We start from the raw sequence: 17,294 nt of genomic DNA on the forward strand, positions 1-17,294 counted from the left end.
ACCTCTCAACCACCGATGACCACAATCTGTTTATTCCACCTCACGTTCATCCAGGGGAGCCTATTTCCTCTCCTTCGGCTCCCCGTCCCGCCGCTGTGAAAGAAACGGGTTAAATAAACACATAACAAACAAAGGGAGGGTGGGTGGGACAAACTCAACCAGGTAGAAAGTTAGAATGACTCACCTAAAATGGCTGCTCATTTAAATAGCCAATCCTACTTACCCATAATTCCAACCCTTGCTTACTTCCTCCTAAGCCCGCCTCCTAACCCCTGTCAAGGCCTTTTTCCGCTTAGCTGCGCTCTAGCTACATGGGGCTACAGGAGACTGTCTACTGCTCTGCTAGGAGAATTAGAAGACTGTCTACTGCTCTGCTAGGAGAATTGGAAGACTGTCTACTGCTCTGCTAGGAGAATTAGAAGACTGTTATTTAATGTTCAACTCCCTGCAGATTCTGGAACTTCCTACAGTAGTGTGAATGAGGAGAATTAGAATACTGTTATTTAAAGGACCACCATAGTGCCAGGAAAACAAACTCGCTATAGGGTCTTTTGGTCTCCCCCACCCCAGGAAGGGGTTAAAACACTTACTTTTCTCCAGCGCCGGGCTCCCTCGGCGCTGGGGAACTCTCCTCCTCATGCCGACGTCAGCGCCGAATGCGCATGCGCAGCAATGCTTTCCTATGGACGTCCAGCGTCTTCTCAGTGTGATTTTCTCTGAAACTGCTATGTTTACAGCTGCAGGGTTAACACTAGCTGGACCTGGCACCCAGACCACTTCTTTCAGCTGAAGTGGTCTGGGTGTCTATAGTGGTCCTTTAATGTTCAGCTCCCCGCAGATTCTGGACCTTTCTGCAGCAGTGTGAATGAGGAGAATTAGAAGACTGTTATTTAATGTTCAGCTTCCTGCAGATTCTGTGAAACCTTCCGGAGTGGTGTGAATGAGGTCTTGCATCCTGTCTGTAGAAGGAAGAGAAAGGATTGCCATTGATGTTCTGCCGCGGTCCTACATTCTGCTGGATCTCTCTGGAAGTCATTTAAAGGTCCTGTCTCCAGAGATTGCTTCAGGATTCTCCCTTATTACTGTACCTGGGTAGCGCTACCTACACCTAAGGGCCCCAACGTTGTGCACATAATTTACCTGCAGGTACCTAGGAGTTTAACTGTTCAGATGTAGTTATTAATGTTATTGAGATAAGTTTGCTGTCTGCATTCCTGCTGCTAAAGACTCCTGTGACTGTATCATTCCTACATCAGGGACTTTATCATCACTCAGCATTAGCCAGGAACTACGTTGTTATATGTGGCTGTTATATGTGTATCCCTTTAACCACAATAATACAGTGTTTATTCCCATGTCTGTATTTATTTCATGTCTCTGAGTTATTAAGTGGAGGGTACTCATCTACTCAGTGGGGTGGGTTCCCCATAAATAGAAGTTGCACTGAGTGGAGGCACTGCGTCAGAACAAGGTGTCCCGATCTCCCAACTATAGCGGAGGCTCAGGATCCCGGTCAGCGACAGAAGGAGGTGTAACTGCTGCTAGGTACGGCTTGCTGCCAGGAGCCGGGCAGGAAAGGGGGTTACGCAGGTATAGTGGGGTGCGCTCGTTCTTATTAATGATTTGTAGCTCTAGGCCTTTGTTTAACAAAAATTGTTAAAATATCTTTAATGTCTGGCGTGTTTTTTTGTTGTTCGTATACCATTGTATCAGTGAGTCGGGAGAACGCTTCCTTCCTGTACATTTCTGTTTTCAGAATGACTAACCCTCCCCTTTATCTGCAGGTTTCATTAGAATATCCTCATCATGTTTTAGATTTTTTATTGCCTCTTTTTCTTTCTTTGTAAAACTGAATTTGTCAGATTTGGTAGTGGCGATTCTTTTTAGATCTTTAGTTACCAGTTTTTCAAAGTGTCTAAATGACCTGATTTATAGTTTGAGGGGTAAAATGTGGTGGTGGGCTTCAGCTTGGTGCATTTTCCATTTTCTGTATTGGGGGAGGGAGAAAGCGAAATGTTAGGGTTTTGGTTTGTTTAATTTATGTAGAACCCCTTCAGGGTGGCCCTTCTAACGAATTTGTTGATATCAATAAAAGCAAAAAATGTATTACAATTTCGGGTGGGGGCGCATTTCTCTATGTATCTATATCTATAATGTTTTATCTCTATGTATCTATATCTATAATGTTTTATCTCTATGTATCTATATCTATAATGTTTATCTCTATGTATCTATATCTATAATGTTTTATCTCTATGTATCTATATCTATAATGTTTTATCTCTATGTATCTATATCTATAATGTTTTATCTCTATGTATCTATATCTATAATGTTTTATCTCTATGTATCTATATCTATAATGTTTTATCTCTATGTATCTATATCTATAATGTTTTATCTCTATGTATCTATATCTATAACGCGTTATCTCTATGTATCTATCTCTATAATGTTTTATCTCTATGTATCTATCTCTATAATGTTTTATCTCTATGTATCTATATCTATAATGCTTTATCTCTATGTATCTATATCTATAACACTTTTATCTCTATGTATCTATACCTATAATGTTTTATCTCTATGTATCTATATCTATAATGTTTTATCTCTATGTATCTATATCTATAACGCTTTATCTCTATGTATCTATATCTATAATGTTTTATCTCTATGTATCTATACCTATAATGTTTTATCTCTATGTATCTATACCTATAATGTTTTATCTCTATGTATCTATATCTATAATGTTTTATCTCTATGTATCTATACCTATAATGTTTTATCTCTATGTATCTATATCTATAATGTTTTATCTCTATGTATCTATATCTATAATGTTTTATCTCTATGTATCTATATCTATAATGTTTTATCTCTATGTATCTATAATGTTTTATCTCTATGTATCTATATCTATAATGTTTTATCTCTATGTATATATATCTATAATGTTTTATCTCTATGTATCTATACCTATAATGTTTTATCTCTATGTATCTATACCTATAATGTTTTATCTCTATGTAGGGGAGAGAGATCTGATGAGGTGAGATGGGACAGGATCAAGTGGGCAATATCTGCAACTACAATCCCTACTACAACATGTTCAACAAACTAGATCACCTGAACTGTCCAAAGTGCAACACATTTCCATAATAGAGAAGATGTGCAATGGTCTCATGCCGGACAAAAAGTTTATCTCAATCTGCTATGATACACTGATATGGGACATGAAACTCACATTACCCAAATACACTAATGAATGGGGGAAGGACCTGGGCCAAGAAATTCCTGACACTGCCTGGACCAGGACCTTTACAAAACACAAATCCTTCACAAAATGCATCTCTCATGTAGAATTGGTTTGGAAAGTAGCTACCAGATGGAACCCCACACCGGCTAGACTGGCGCATATGATCCCCAATACTTCAAACAAATGCTGGAGGTGCGCAACCGAAATGGGAACAATATTCCACATTTGGTGGGAGTGCACAAAGATTAGGCCCTTCTGGGACCCAGTACCAGCACTTTACTTAGTCTACCTCAATACAAATAGAAAGCAGCCCGATCCTCCTTCTCCTACGGAGCACCGCAATTGTGGAACGACCTCCCGCACAATTTAAAATCTTCCCCAAGCCTAAAGTCCTTTAAGAGATCCCTCTCTACATACCTCAAAACAGAATGCACCTGTTATGGTTGATTATATATTTCCTACCTGTTCTATGTTAAATTTTTTATTTATTGTGTATTAATATTGTTTTTGTATTTTATTGTACACTACTGTAACAATGCAATGATTTGTTGACCCAGGACATACTTGAAAACGAGAGAAATCTCAATGTATCCTTCCTGGTAAAATAATTTATAAATAAAATAAAAATAAATAAATAAACAAATAATATGATCGCCAAACTAATTTCAGAGGTTCTAGTAATCCCTTTACGACCATCCAAAGAGTTATTTCTACTGTTTATGTTCCCACACATGAACAAAAGCCAAGGGGCTATAGCCTTTCACATATTGATCGCTGCTAACTTACAGCTGGCCAGAAAGTGGAAATCCACAAACACCGCCACAATAGCCGAAGTGGTTCAACAGGTAACCACCAATGGACAATATGAAAAAATGAGCTCAGATAGATCCATCAAGTGGTTAAATGTTTGGGCCACATGGGAGACATGGTTAGAACACTATACCTGCCAACAACACTAAGTGCCAGAGGCTTTGCAGTCCCATATCCACATGGCCATGGATATTAGTCGCTGTCCCGCTACCAAAGGGCCCAGGACATTGGTCAGTTATTACCAGTACAAACTCACAATGAACTTCCAAGAGAGGTACCCGCAGTGCTGCACGCCATGGCCCCCTTCCACCCACTCACTCAACCTAGGCACCCCACAGGGATATACTCATTGTTTGGAATGCATCCGCTATTCTTCACTTTTCTTTACTCCTCTTTACTTTTCTTTACCTTCTTTATACCTCCTGTTTTTCCTCAAATATGCCTACCCCAGCTAAGCACTGGGTGTTATTGCAAAACCCGTTGACCTCACAGATAGGGCAGTACCCGACGAGTCCACAACCCAGTGATGGTCCTGGAATAACCCCTATCTGCACCTAGAAGTAAGGTGATGAGTAGACACCAGGCATAGGTACTGGGGTAATTGGTGTCATCACAGGAAACTGTAATACAGAATCATGCTGTGTTTTTACCTCAGGGTTTGTCCGGCCTAAGCCTACGTTACAAGCTGCACGTTCATGTTGAGCACCTGCCTTGTCCATACACCTATGTATAAGTTTATGTTCCATTTCCATGATTGTACAAGACTTTCTGTTTACATAATTTGTTAATGTACTTGACTCACCGGAATAAAGAAATAACAAAAATGTAAAAAATATTTAAAAGATTCTTGGGGGCGGCGCCTAACCGCCAGGCTGGAAAGACGCACCGAGCATCATCTCCTAACAAAAAGCGACTTAATCGGGGGTAAATACCTCGCAAACCGGAACGATCACCAGCAGGAAAGCATGAGGGACGACGGGGAAACCCAGGGGAATCGACTGCTACCAAGAACGAGACATTTCCTGCCCGAGAACCCGCAAAAGCAAATGGGGCCTACCCGGGACCAAGCCAGAGAGAGGCGGCCGCTCTCCGTGACGGCAAAGTGGAGTGGACCCCTCAGCACACTCATTGCCTACCTCCCCCCCCATGTACCGGAGGGGGTTATCCCGGTCCTCACTGCAAGTCTGGGGCAGCCAGCCTGGAGTACAAGACAAGCGTGAACCCAAACAACGGAGTTACAGTCCTCCACATGGCACCCCCAAGATGGCGGCTGATAGAGCACGGAACAAGCTGGGCAAGCTGCTGACACATGAGAAACAACCAGACCTCTCGCAGCGCCTGGAGCCGATTTTCAACCGCTTCTGGGAAGCGCTGAGAGAGAGACAACTAGCAGCCCAAACAGACTGGCTTGAAACACAGACAGCAACTAACCGGAACCGAAGGCGGCGAGAGGTCAGAGGGAAACCCTTAGGTGCAAAACTACCAAGCCAGTCCAGTTATACTCCCCCTGGCCCACCCGGGCAGCAGACCACAGGACCGAAAGCCCGAAAGCACCACCCACAAGCACGGAGACACAAGCACCACAAGCGAAGGCTGACCGCCAGATCCTCCGACCCTCCTAAACAGGGAGAACGCTCGGGCCGCAGAAAAGGCCAAATATGCAGCCAAGAGACGCAGGCCTGCACACCAGCCCGAGGCTAGACGGACAATCTCACCCACACCTGCGCAACTGCGGACCGCCAGAATCCACAGACACGCCCCTGCCACCAAACGAAAGAAGGCATCGTTTGACACCCTAAAGAACCCCAGACCACAGTGACCATCTCCACCATTGACTCAGCTTCTAACAAGCAAAGCATGTTTATTTTTTCTAAGTTTATAGCATACTAGAAGGTTTCACAGGTTTATCAGCTACCTAGCATTGTCTATAAGAGTTATTTTGCCGAGTACATAAGTAGCAAATCAGTCCTTATAAAACATGTACTCTCTCAAGCGATGCCACATAGTATAGTCAGATATTGACCCATGTTTTCTCTTCAACATCATGCTTGTATCACACATCTCACTACAGATACTAAACTTCTAGTTTGCCTAGCATGCACCACACATGTAGAACACTATCTTACACAACCATCACAGACAGAAGGAAAAGCTTACATTTTATATGCTATGTCTATCCCATGTCTATATTCCCTCTCAACAAAACTAAAAAATTCACTGATATCGTCAGTGAAAGTGAAGTTTTTTGCATTTTTCACACACAAATGGCAACTACACTGACGATATAATTGTTGTGATATGTTTTACTCCTTTGAAACACTAATATTTGTGTTCAGCGAAGTCTCCCAAGTATAACAGTACCCCCCATGTACAGGTTTTATGGTGTTTTACAAAAGTTACAGCGTCAATTATAACGCTTGCATTTCAGTTTTTTGACATTGAAATTCGCCAGATTGGTTACGCTGCCTTTGAGACCATATGGTAGCCCAGGAATGAGAATTACCCCCATGATGGCATACCATTTGCAAAAGTAGACAACCCAACGTATTGCAAATGTCCAGTCTTTTTTAGTAGCTACTTAGTCACAAACACTGGCCAAAATTGGCGTTCATATTAGCTTTTTTGCATTCTTCACACACACACAAATATGAACGCTAACTTTGGCCAGTGTTTGTGACAAAGTGGCTACTAAAAAAGACTGGACATACCCCATTTGCAATACCTTGTTTTCGGGATCGGGACAGTGTGTTAATTTTTGCTAACATGCAATAAAAAATACCATTTCTTTTTCACGAAAATCCCTTGAGTGCACCCACTTCATTTTTTTTTTAATTATCTACTAAACGCGGTTAGCGTGCAAAATTGTCTCTGTACATGGGAAAGGTGAGTGCCAAGCCTTTGGATATATATATATGTTCATATACTCTCTCCTGTCCCAAATAACAGGGCATATGGTATGTTGTCTTGGGTGAACCTCCAGACGGACTGGGCACCTACTATGGCATTACCAATAGCCGTGGCCCCCCTTACTTCTGGGGTGACCCCCCCCAACATATGTGCATTTACCAACTAATTGCTACGCACATCGTTATAGGGGTGACCCCCCTGATGATGGAATGAGCCCCAAGCGATACATATATCCGCCTAGTAGTGGCGAAGGGATCTCTAAGGGTGACCCACCACCTTAAGCTGGGGTGACCACCCAAGCCTTCTGAACCCATGTAGGCACTGTAATAGGGGTGAACCCCCTTATTGGCACCATATATAGACTACACGTTGAAAAACATACAGTGATAACATCACCTCTATGATACAACGCATACTCTAGAGGGTGACCCCCTCAATGGTACCGTCCCCACATTATTGGGGTTTAATAAGTGTAAATCCCTAACACGGTATTGAGACTGCTCACTTCTCCCAATTTCACGGGCCTACAACCCCATTTACATATAGAACACTAAACCCGGTCGCACAGGGGGTGACCCCCTCTTCTTGCTGCCTGCCTATACTGCCTTACTAAACAATGGGCTTTGATCCCCTATGGCTCCTCACCTGAGTAGTGGGACTCCTTTGCTCTACTAAACAGGTGATCTTCCAAGGACCCCTACATTACGGGGCTATGTAACATCTGAAAGGCCATTACCTGCGGAAAAGACACACCTACGACCACTGGGTACCGGTATAAAAGGAGGTGCGTACGGGACTTCATTGGTGGCTCCTACATATGCTAGCCTGGTATGGTAGAGTCATCTTTGGGTCCGAACCGGATTTCATAGTGGTGTCGGACGCCAGCTTCTGGAGCTGGGGAACTCACTGCGCACACACTTTCACACAAGGCCCATGGTCAGGGGAAGCGACTACCCCTCACATAAATGGATTGGAACTGATTGCAGGATCCTTTGCGATCCGCAGACTAACCATTGACATGTCCGATTGAGGTAGCCTCCAAATCCTCATAGGCAATATCTCAGCGGTTCAATACATTAATTAACTGGGCGGAGCCCGTTCTCGTTCCTTGACAGAGGCAATGAGATCCATTTCCCGATTTTGCCTTCCCCGCAATCTCACTCTCCGAGCAAAGTTTCTTCCAGGGATCACAAATCTTAAAGCGGACTGTATTTCTTGCCACTGACGGGATAGCAAAAATTAGCGACTGGACAACACAGTATTTGTCATGCTGAGAACGGTCAGAGGACTGTTCCGCGTAGATCTCTTCGCCTCACGGACGAACACACAAGCTACGAAGTACTACAGCTGCCTTCCGGACCCAAAATGGGAAGCAGTGGATACATTTCTCCAACCTTGGGCTCCCACTTTATAGAGATTGGCTAGATGCCATTATTGTCTTCACATCACAGGAATCCCCATGATACTCATCATACCACTTGGCAGAGTCAAGCTTGGTTCCTGGAATTACTGGATCTCTCTCAAGACCATCATCTGCTCCTTCCATGGTTTCTTCTAACAAACTTACAAGAATAACCTCATCTGCTGATCCTACAGGACAGCTTGGAACTTGTGGAGTCTTTCATGGGATCTTGGTCAGTCGAGGGCCTATCGAAATCGACTAAATACCTTTTATGGGACTCATGGACTACAGGAACTAGACGTAGCTACATCTCACATGGAACATTTGGAGTTGCTGGTGTTTGGAGAGGAACTACAAGCTCTCCAAAATATGTGTTGAAAATTAAAAATTATAGTGATAGGTGCCCTATCATTATAGCTTTGAATTTTTTTTTAGCTTTTGAATTTTCGCACAGGGCGTCTAAATGCCTAAGGCCGGCCCTGGCTGCAAGAGGTGCTTCCACCAAGCTTGATAAAGACCTATATGGTCGAAACGTTGCTGTGGTTCCATTAAAGTGCCTATTCTTTTGAACCCAGGAGTGCCTGGACCTTTATTTCTTTACAGTGCATTCTTGGCATATTCACTGTGATTCATGCATCCAGTTTTGCCAATGTGTGATTAAAGTGATACATATTCTCCCCCGGAGGCACCATAGTGTTAAGAGTTTAATTTCATTATATTGCATCCTCTCTTGGGAAGCGTTAATGACAGAATCAGCCTTTGGACCTCAATGAAAGTAAAATCAATCTTATCTTTATGTCTGAGTCCTTTGATTGTATAGTTTGTCAATAATTAATTAGTATAGGTAAATCACTAGCTGCTAACATATAAAGCATTCTTTAAAATGTTTATTCCTGTCCCTTTCAGTTTCGGCTCTGGATCGCAGTGTTCAGGTAAATGAAAGACATTAGATATGTAGCGAGCATAGTCTCATATATATATATATATATATAAATATATCTTAAACTAAATGTCACACATATCATGTGTCCTTAAGGGGTTAAGTGAGTGGGGGGGAGTGGGGATCACCTTTATTAGATACATGTTGGTATGAAATTTCACAGTAAACTCAGACTCAGACAGACTGGGAATTGTGGAGAATTGAGTAGTATATTCCAAGCGCTAGATCAAAATAGTCAAATTAAAATAAACCTTAAAAAACACTCAAATGCACTCATTTGTGCAGCTCAAACATTCTGGAATAAACATTGTAACCCCCTTGTCAACTCTCCACATTCCTCAGTATAGTGAATACAACAGTCAATGCCTTATGTATGCTTTAATTTATTTACAAACTGTTCAATTAATATCACACTGAAATCGTCTACGTTCTTGTTATACTATAAAATTATCTTATTAATAGCTTATCTTACAGTCATGTCTGGTTCCATGTCTCGCAGTATTGCAGTTTTGTTTATAATATAAAATAAGCTGATTCTCTCATATTCTAAACCAGTTTGTGAGACTTGTGTTATTGGACGGACAGACAGCCATGAAGAATGGGATAAGTTGCTTGTTTGATTGTTCTGTGAGAAATTGGTGAAATAATTGCACATTTTATGCCAGAGTAGCCAAGCTAAAAAAAATAACTGAGATGGAGAAATGTTTTCAATAATTACAAGTCAACAATTGTAACATAAAATTCCTTTCTGAATTCTCCTCAATACATCATTCAGGTAATAAACCTGCCTTGCCCCATTACCCATTTCTTTCTTTCTTTCTATCTATCTATCTATCCTCCCCTCTTCTACAAAACAAAAAAATTTTACATGTCCCCCTCCTTCTCTCTTCTTTTTTTAACCTCCTTTTCTTCTCATGGACCTTGTCCATTCCTAAACATTATTACTTGGCTATCTATTTTGTTTTACTGTTAAGAGTACTGGTCATCCATTCAATGAGCAATGGCCATCAGTTGGTATTGAATATCTAAATATTTTAAAAATTAGAGTGAAGTTCATCAAATCAGTGTTCAGTAAGTTCTTGTGTATCTTTCAGAATGTTGATGCAGGATATGCAAAAGGATCTCACGTGCCAACTATGCCTTGAACTCTTCCGATCCCCTATCACCCCTGAATGTGGTCATACTTTCTGCCAAAGCTGCTTGACTGGGGCCCCTAAGAACCAAGGTGAAAATGGATCTACACTGTGCCCAACATGCCAGGCTCCTTCTCGACCTGAGACCCTTCATATCAACCGTCAGCTGGAGAATCTGGTGGAAAAATTCAAGAAGGTCCCTCAAGTCCACTGCCTCGAACATTCGGTCCCATTGAGTGTTTTCTGTGAATGGGACAAGGAGCTCATCTGTGGTGTGTGTGCATCACTTGGCAAGCACAAGGGTCACAATAATATCACAGCTTCCGAGGCCTACAGCAAGATGAAGGTAGTATTCTACTTGCGCCATTACACATTACTCAACACAAGTCTGCGTGGCCAGGTACAAAACAACATAGCTGGTTCTAAATGTGTTATAAAATGCAGCACAGCATAAAACAACCATAGAATATACAATATCATTCAACACAACTCTGCATGATACAGCACAGCTCAACACAACTCTGTACTATACAATATAGTTAAACAACCGTGTATAATACAGCTCAACACAACCCTGTATTATAAAAAACAACGCAACACAACCCTATAATATACAATATCGTTCAACACAACCCTGAATTATAGTAACAATGCAACACAAGCCTATAATGTACAATATCGTTCAACACAACCCTGTATTATAAAAAACAACGCAACACAACCCTATAATGTACAATATTGTTTAACACAACTTTGTGTGACATAGCACAGCTCAACACAACTCTGTACTATACAATACAGTTAAACAACCATGTATGATACAACTCAACACAACCCTATATTATACAATACAATCAACCCAGCCCTTCATTGTAAATAAAGGTCAACACAATCCAACATTATGCAAGCCAGCTCAACATAACACAACATTAACAATACAACTCAATACAACCCAGCACATCACAACTCTGCATTATACAACACACCACAAATGACACTTCCACAAAACTCATACATAGAACTTGACACAACCCCATATTACACAACATAGCTCAACACACTGTTATAAAACAGATCAATACAACTAAACCCACTATTGGTCCTTAAGGGTTTAAATATAATTGTGGTCCATTTATTGTAAGGTTTGATGTAGTACATCTTTATTAATCCAGATTATAAAAATCCACATTAGCCAAGTGTTAGCCTTTGTGATGCAATACAACTGTACAGAAAGCAAATGTATCCAATTACATCAATATCCCCTCATTTACTTCACATAAACCCATTACATAGTGACATTAGCATTGACGGACATTGGTTAATATTTTTTACTCTTTACTCTTTCCTTACTTCTAGACGCACCTGTCGCAACAGAAAGTTCACCTGCAGGAGGCACGGTTAAAAACGGAGAAGACAGTGGACTTGCTGGATAGACAGGTGGCTGAGGTGCAGCAGGTTAGTGTGAAACCACATTTTAAGAAGTTCCCAAATTCTATTCCACCAGATTTAACCCCATGTCATGTTCTGGTACCTTTTTGTGACCAAAATCAGATGGGTAATATCTAAACTTTCATATACCTAAATCCTGCTAATTTCCTTTCAAAATATCCCAAGCAGCTCACCCTAAAAATGTCTCAAATTCTTTATGCACATCCATCCGATGCTCTTTCCACAGGATACTGTGTCCCGGTTTAAGATCTGCATGAGAGAACAGCTGAACATAATGAGGTCAATCCTCGATGTGACGGAAAAGTCACTGGCTCAGGAGGCAGATAAAGCAGAACATTCGGTGACCGCTGCTCTGGTGGGTGAGAGGAAGACCATGGCGCATTATCTGAAGCAACTCCAGCAGATGGAAGGAGTTCTGAAAGATGTGGAAGAACAAGAACAAACAGAGTTCCTCAGGGTGAGTTTTATCTAGAATTTGAGGGTCTCGTGTAACTATACAAATCAATGGAAACCCCCATGTTTACTTGTCAAAAAAACTTACACCACTTTTTTATTTTCCCTAGAAAATAGGCGGTGTTGTATCCAGGTAAAATTATTTTTGTTTTCTTAATCGCTATGGTCTATCTCCACTGTACGATTCTACTATCTCAGCACGGACCCTTCCATATCCTGTCCCACCCTCTGTAGGGCTCCTGTATAGAACACAAACTCCATGTACACATAGGTATCAGCTGAATACTCCAGGTTCTACCAAGGTTCCAGTTTTACATCTTTGTTGCTTTTTATAATAGTCTAAGCAAGATCTTCACACCATCTTTCTGCCTTGCTATCCCTGCATGGACCCTTCTATTTCATGTCTCACTCCGTGCAGATCCTTCTAGATAGAATGCCTGCTAACCTTCACATTCACATGTGATTCAAACGCCAATTTACACGAAGTTTACAGCTTTACATCTCTATTGCTTTTATTAGATTGGGCAAAATCTTGTCTGAATCTCCCCCTCATGGGCGTCTCGACATCCAGCTTCCCATCATTTCCGAGTTTAAGTTCCAGGTCTGGAGGAAAATGTTCAGAGCATTGCTACCAGGTTAGCATGAGTTTTAGAGGGTGAGTGTAAGGATGGTAGAGGGTATGAGTGTGAGAGTTAGAATGAAAGGTTTGAGGTGGGTTTACATGGATTACATACTAAGTTCCGCTTTAGTCTTCCACCATTTCAAATTCCTTTTTAACAAACTCAACCAAACCTGTGTATAAAGATGTATGGAGAAAAATTTACCAAAACATATATTTTTTTCACTATTTATGGTTGCATTATTCTGCGTTTCTATGGCAGTTTTTAAATCTCAGATGCCCTAAGACACAATTCTAGCGTTATCTGTCACTTATAAAAGAGAGAAATTACATAAACGAAGCTCTATAATGTGTGGAAAATTTTATGAGATGAATTTAAAAACAAACAAACACATTTCTCTTATGATGTCTATAAAATATACTCCAAATAGGTAGGCTCAAGCAATATGGCTCACTGTCTACTGAAGTTAGCCAGGACCAATGTCTGTCTAGCCATCGCCAGCTAATTCATCTTTCTCTCTTTTTGTAACCTACCTAATGTTCCAGCTCTGGAAAACCTCACATTCGACCCAGAATCAGCTCAACAGAACCTAGTCATTTCTGCAGATGGAAAATCAGTAGTGTGCTCCGAGCACAAACAGGCAGTATCTGATGAGCCAACTCGATTTGACAAAGCCAACTGCCTAGTGTCCAAAGAAAGCTTCACCGAAGGAGAACACTACTGGGAGGTCCTGGTGGAAGATAAACCAAGGTGGTCACTGGGCCTGATTTCAGAGACAGCGAACCGCAAAGGAAATCTCCATGTAAGTCCTTCAAACGGCTTCTGGATTGCGGGCTGCAAGGAAGGGAAAGTCTACATGGCTCATGCTGAGCAAAATGAGAAACGGGTTCTCTGTGTGGATGGCCAGCCAAAGAAAATAGGAATCTACCTTCGTTTCTCTGATGGTGTGGTGTCGTTCTTTGATTCAGATGACGAAGACAATGTGAAACTGATGTACACCTTTCACGATAGATTTTCTGGCCAACTCTATCCGTTCTTCGATGTCTGCTGGCACGACTGGGGGAAAAATGCCCAGCCGTTAAAGATCTTTGCACCTCAGTCTTAATCACATAAGCATTAATGGCCTTAGGAATTGAGGTTTGTCAAGGAGAGGTTGGAATGTTTTGGGTTTTTTTTAACAATGGAAAAGTAAGGAGTTGAAAAATAAATTGCTTATCAGACCTGCTTTATGTTCTGAAGAATTGCTTGGTCTCCACAAAGTCTAATATGTAACCCTTTATTAATAACAGGACTGGAGTGAGCGCCGTAGTCTGCATCACTCTTCAAATTTGCAAGCACCATAGTATGTAGAACCTTAGCAACATTGTATAGAGCACCATGCACATTGTCACTGGTAAACCTTATCCTACAATAAATGTATTTTCTCATCACAATTTGTTTGCAATAAATGAAATTAAATGCATTGTCTTGTAGTCAGTTTTTTAAGGGTCTCTATTCTAGGTGATTGCTCTAGGTCTTATCATAAGATATCGTCACATATTCCTTTACTTACAACATGCCGGCTTCCCTAAATAACACTACAACTTGGGGGAAAGCTCCTAATCTGCAAATTTCTTTTACCATAGAATTAGAAAGACCTGGCCCTGTGGACGCCGGCGATCTGTTCCTGGAAATTTGCTGATATTGATATCTGATATTTTACGGTGTCTGATCCCAGCTGTCTCCGCTTTGTTCCCTGTTATTTTATCGGTATTTATTTTATCGCTGAATTATTGAAGGGTTTAGACAGAATTCCTAATATAATCAATCGAAATATGGCACAAAAAATATAAAACACATTACTAGCATGTGTCCCATTTGTGATCAGGGATTACAAAGAGGCACTCCAGTGGCTATTCGTGGCACGGTGTGACTGGGCAATGGGCGTCATGGCATTTATTAGACAGTGCCACAGTTAGCCACCCCTGCAGCCCACCTCAGAGCACAATACCTTATATCTGTTAAAATATCATTATTAATAATATTTATATATCTCCAACCTACTCCGCAGCGCTGCAGTAATGCATTGTGAAAAGGAATGAGACCAGAAAGTGAGATGTGAAGAAAGGTTTTGTGTCTTCCTAAATCATTTGTTTTATCCTCAGTTTTACTGTTTGATTTATAATTCAGTTAAAGTCAGTATTTCGAGAATAAACTCCTATTAAATAATTTCATTGTGTGTATTGCCAAAAATTCAACAGATTTGGGTGCCATCAAAATTTTCATTTCGTCCAAATGTATAAATAAAAAAATGTGTTTCCGCCGTACCAAATTTCGTCCGTTTGTTCATACATTTTAGGACAAGATTCAGCCATTATTTTCATTTTGACTCCCTAAATTCTGATGTTGCGGATCCTTGGCTGCATTTTGCAGCCGTTTAGTAAATATCTCCCTAAATTGGTACCTTTGCCATATTTAAGGGTACAATATTAGGAAGGAGTTTAGTTGATAGCTATCTACAAAGAGGCTGAAGGAAAGAGAAGTCCTTCCTTTTTGTAATTTTGGCCCTTCAGACAATGTTACTAATACTAAGTAAAACATATTTAGTATTAAAGGACCACTCTAGTGCCAGGAAAGCATACTCGTTTTCCTGGCCCTAGAGTGCCCTGAGGGTGCCCCCACCCTCAGGGACCCACTCCCGCCCGGCTCTGGAAAGGGGAAAGGGGTAAAAACTTACCTTTTTTCCAGCGCTGGGCGGAGAGATCTCCCCTGCTCTCCTCCTCCGATCCGCCTCTTCTCCTCCCCGTCGGCTGAATGCGCACGCGCGGCAAGAGCTGCGCGCGCATTCAGCCGGTCACATAGGAAAGCATTCTCAATGCTTTCCTATGGACGCTGGCGTGCTCTCACTGTGAAAATCACAGTGAGAAGCACGCAAGCGCCTCTAGCGGCTGTCAATGAGACAGCCACTAGAGGACATAGGGGGAAGGCTTAACCCATTCACAAACATAGCAGTTTCTCTGAAACTGCTATGTTTATGAAAAAATGGGTTAACCCTAGAAGGACCTGGCACCCAGACCACCTCATTAAGCTGAAGTGGTCTGGGTGCCTAGAGTGGTCCTTTAATAAACAGGCAATAGAATAGAATGTGACCACAATAGAAGCGGCGCTCCTACACTTCACCGAAAACACAATATTTCAATATAAGAGATCGATATTACGACACCTGCGCAACGCAGCTAAGGCACTAATCCCGACCCGATGGAAGCAGATGCAACCACCCACTAAAGCAGAATGGCTACAGAGAATCGAGGAGATCCACTCAGCGGAGGCAAGATACGCAGAACTGATAGGAAAAAGCGAGAAACACACGGAACTATGGAGACCATGGTACACTTATATTTCACAAAACAGAACGTAGGAAGACACAGCGCAATCCCTCGAGACCCGAGTGGACCCAGGGGTGCTGCAACGTATCTCGCCCTCCCACTCCCTCCTTCCCCCCACCCCCTGTTTTTTTCTTCTTCTTTCTCACCACATACATTCACAACCTCGTGGGCCAATGCCGAAGTCAGTCTAATAAGTGTCCGGGGCGGCTGCGGCCGGGAGGTACCGAGATCTGTGAAACGTGTCATATATCCAGGACACGTAAACAAACACCTACACACAAATTCAAATCGAGCAATCACATAAACACTGATGAAGCAACAATAGACAAGGGAGGACTACACAACAGAGGTCTACACACCGTCCGTTTGGAGAAGGGGAGAGGACGGAGACACAGACAGACTATCACAGGCAAATTATAAATAAATAGACTTATGTCACAGAGACGACGAAACCTAAAACAATAAAGCCTGAGTGAATCTGATTCAACCCCAGAAGGGAGCTTCCGACAGCGATAAACACCCAACCGCAAACAGTAAAAACCTGAGACGATACGTACGCTTAGACGCAACAACTGGAAACACACCAGACATAGGGTAAGGGAACGGAGACAAGCTCAACATGAGACATATCCCAGAGACCCAAACGCAACAGACCCCAAACGACCAAGGAGGCTATCCGGCTCCACATAACACAAACCCACTCACGACTTCATAGATATTTGCCAAGTTACTCCCACGGGCGGGGACAAAGGATAGACTATAGGGCAAAGTACGAACACTGAGGGACCTACCTCAAGCAGATACACGCACGACGCATAGTACTAAAGCGTTCCACACTCACAAGCTCCAAAAACACTAGAACACACAACTCTAGCAAAACGGAAACAGTCAGTTACGTAAATAAATGGCTAAGCTCTTCTTCCAGGAGAAATGTCTTAAAGTTAAATTAACTT

The 17,294-nt window shown here is 41.9% G+C and overlaps 2 protein-coding genes across 2 annotated transcripts; both read left to right on the plus strand.

Annotated features, from left to right (window-relative positions):
- Positions 1-1,050: 1,050 nt before the first annotated feature.
- Positions 1,051-12,973, plus strand: LOC134571018 (tripartite motif-containing protein 72-like). Its single transcript, XM_063429052.1, has 3 exons — positions 1,051-1,146; positions 10,416-10,800; positions 12,876-12,973. The coding sequence occupies exons 2-3, from the start codon at positions 10,417-10,419 to the stop codon at positions 12,894-12,896; spliced, it is 405 nt and encodes a 134-aa protein (XP_063285122.1). The 5' UTR covers positions 1,051-1,146; position 10,416; the 3' UTR covers positions 12,897-12,973.
- On the plus strand, positions 12,876-14,447 carry LOC134571017 (tripartite motif-containing protein 72-like). The gene is made up of 2 exons (XM_063429051.1): positions 12,876-12,991; positions 13,522-14,447. Exons 1-2 carry the CDS (start codon positions 12,970-12,972, stop codon positions 14,079-14,081), a joined length of 582 nt encoding a protein of 193 aa, XP_063285121.1. The 5' UTR covers positions 12,876-12,969; the 3' UTR covers positions 14,082-14,447.
- The last annotated feature ends 2,847 nt before the right edge of the window (positions 14,448-17,294 follow it).

This window comes from Pelobates fuscus, chromosome 8 (genome assembly GCF_036172605.1).
Source record: "Pelobates fuscus isolate aPelFus1 chromosome 8, aPelFus1.pri, whole genome shotgun sequence".
Taxonomy (NCBI): Eukaryota; Metazoa; Chordata; class Amphibia; order Anura; family Pelobatidae; genus Pelobates; species Pelobates fuscus.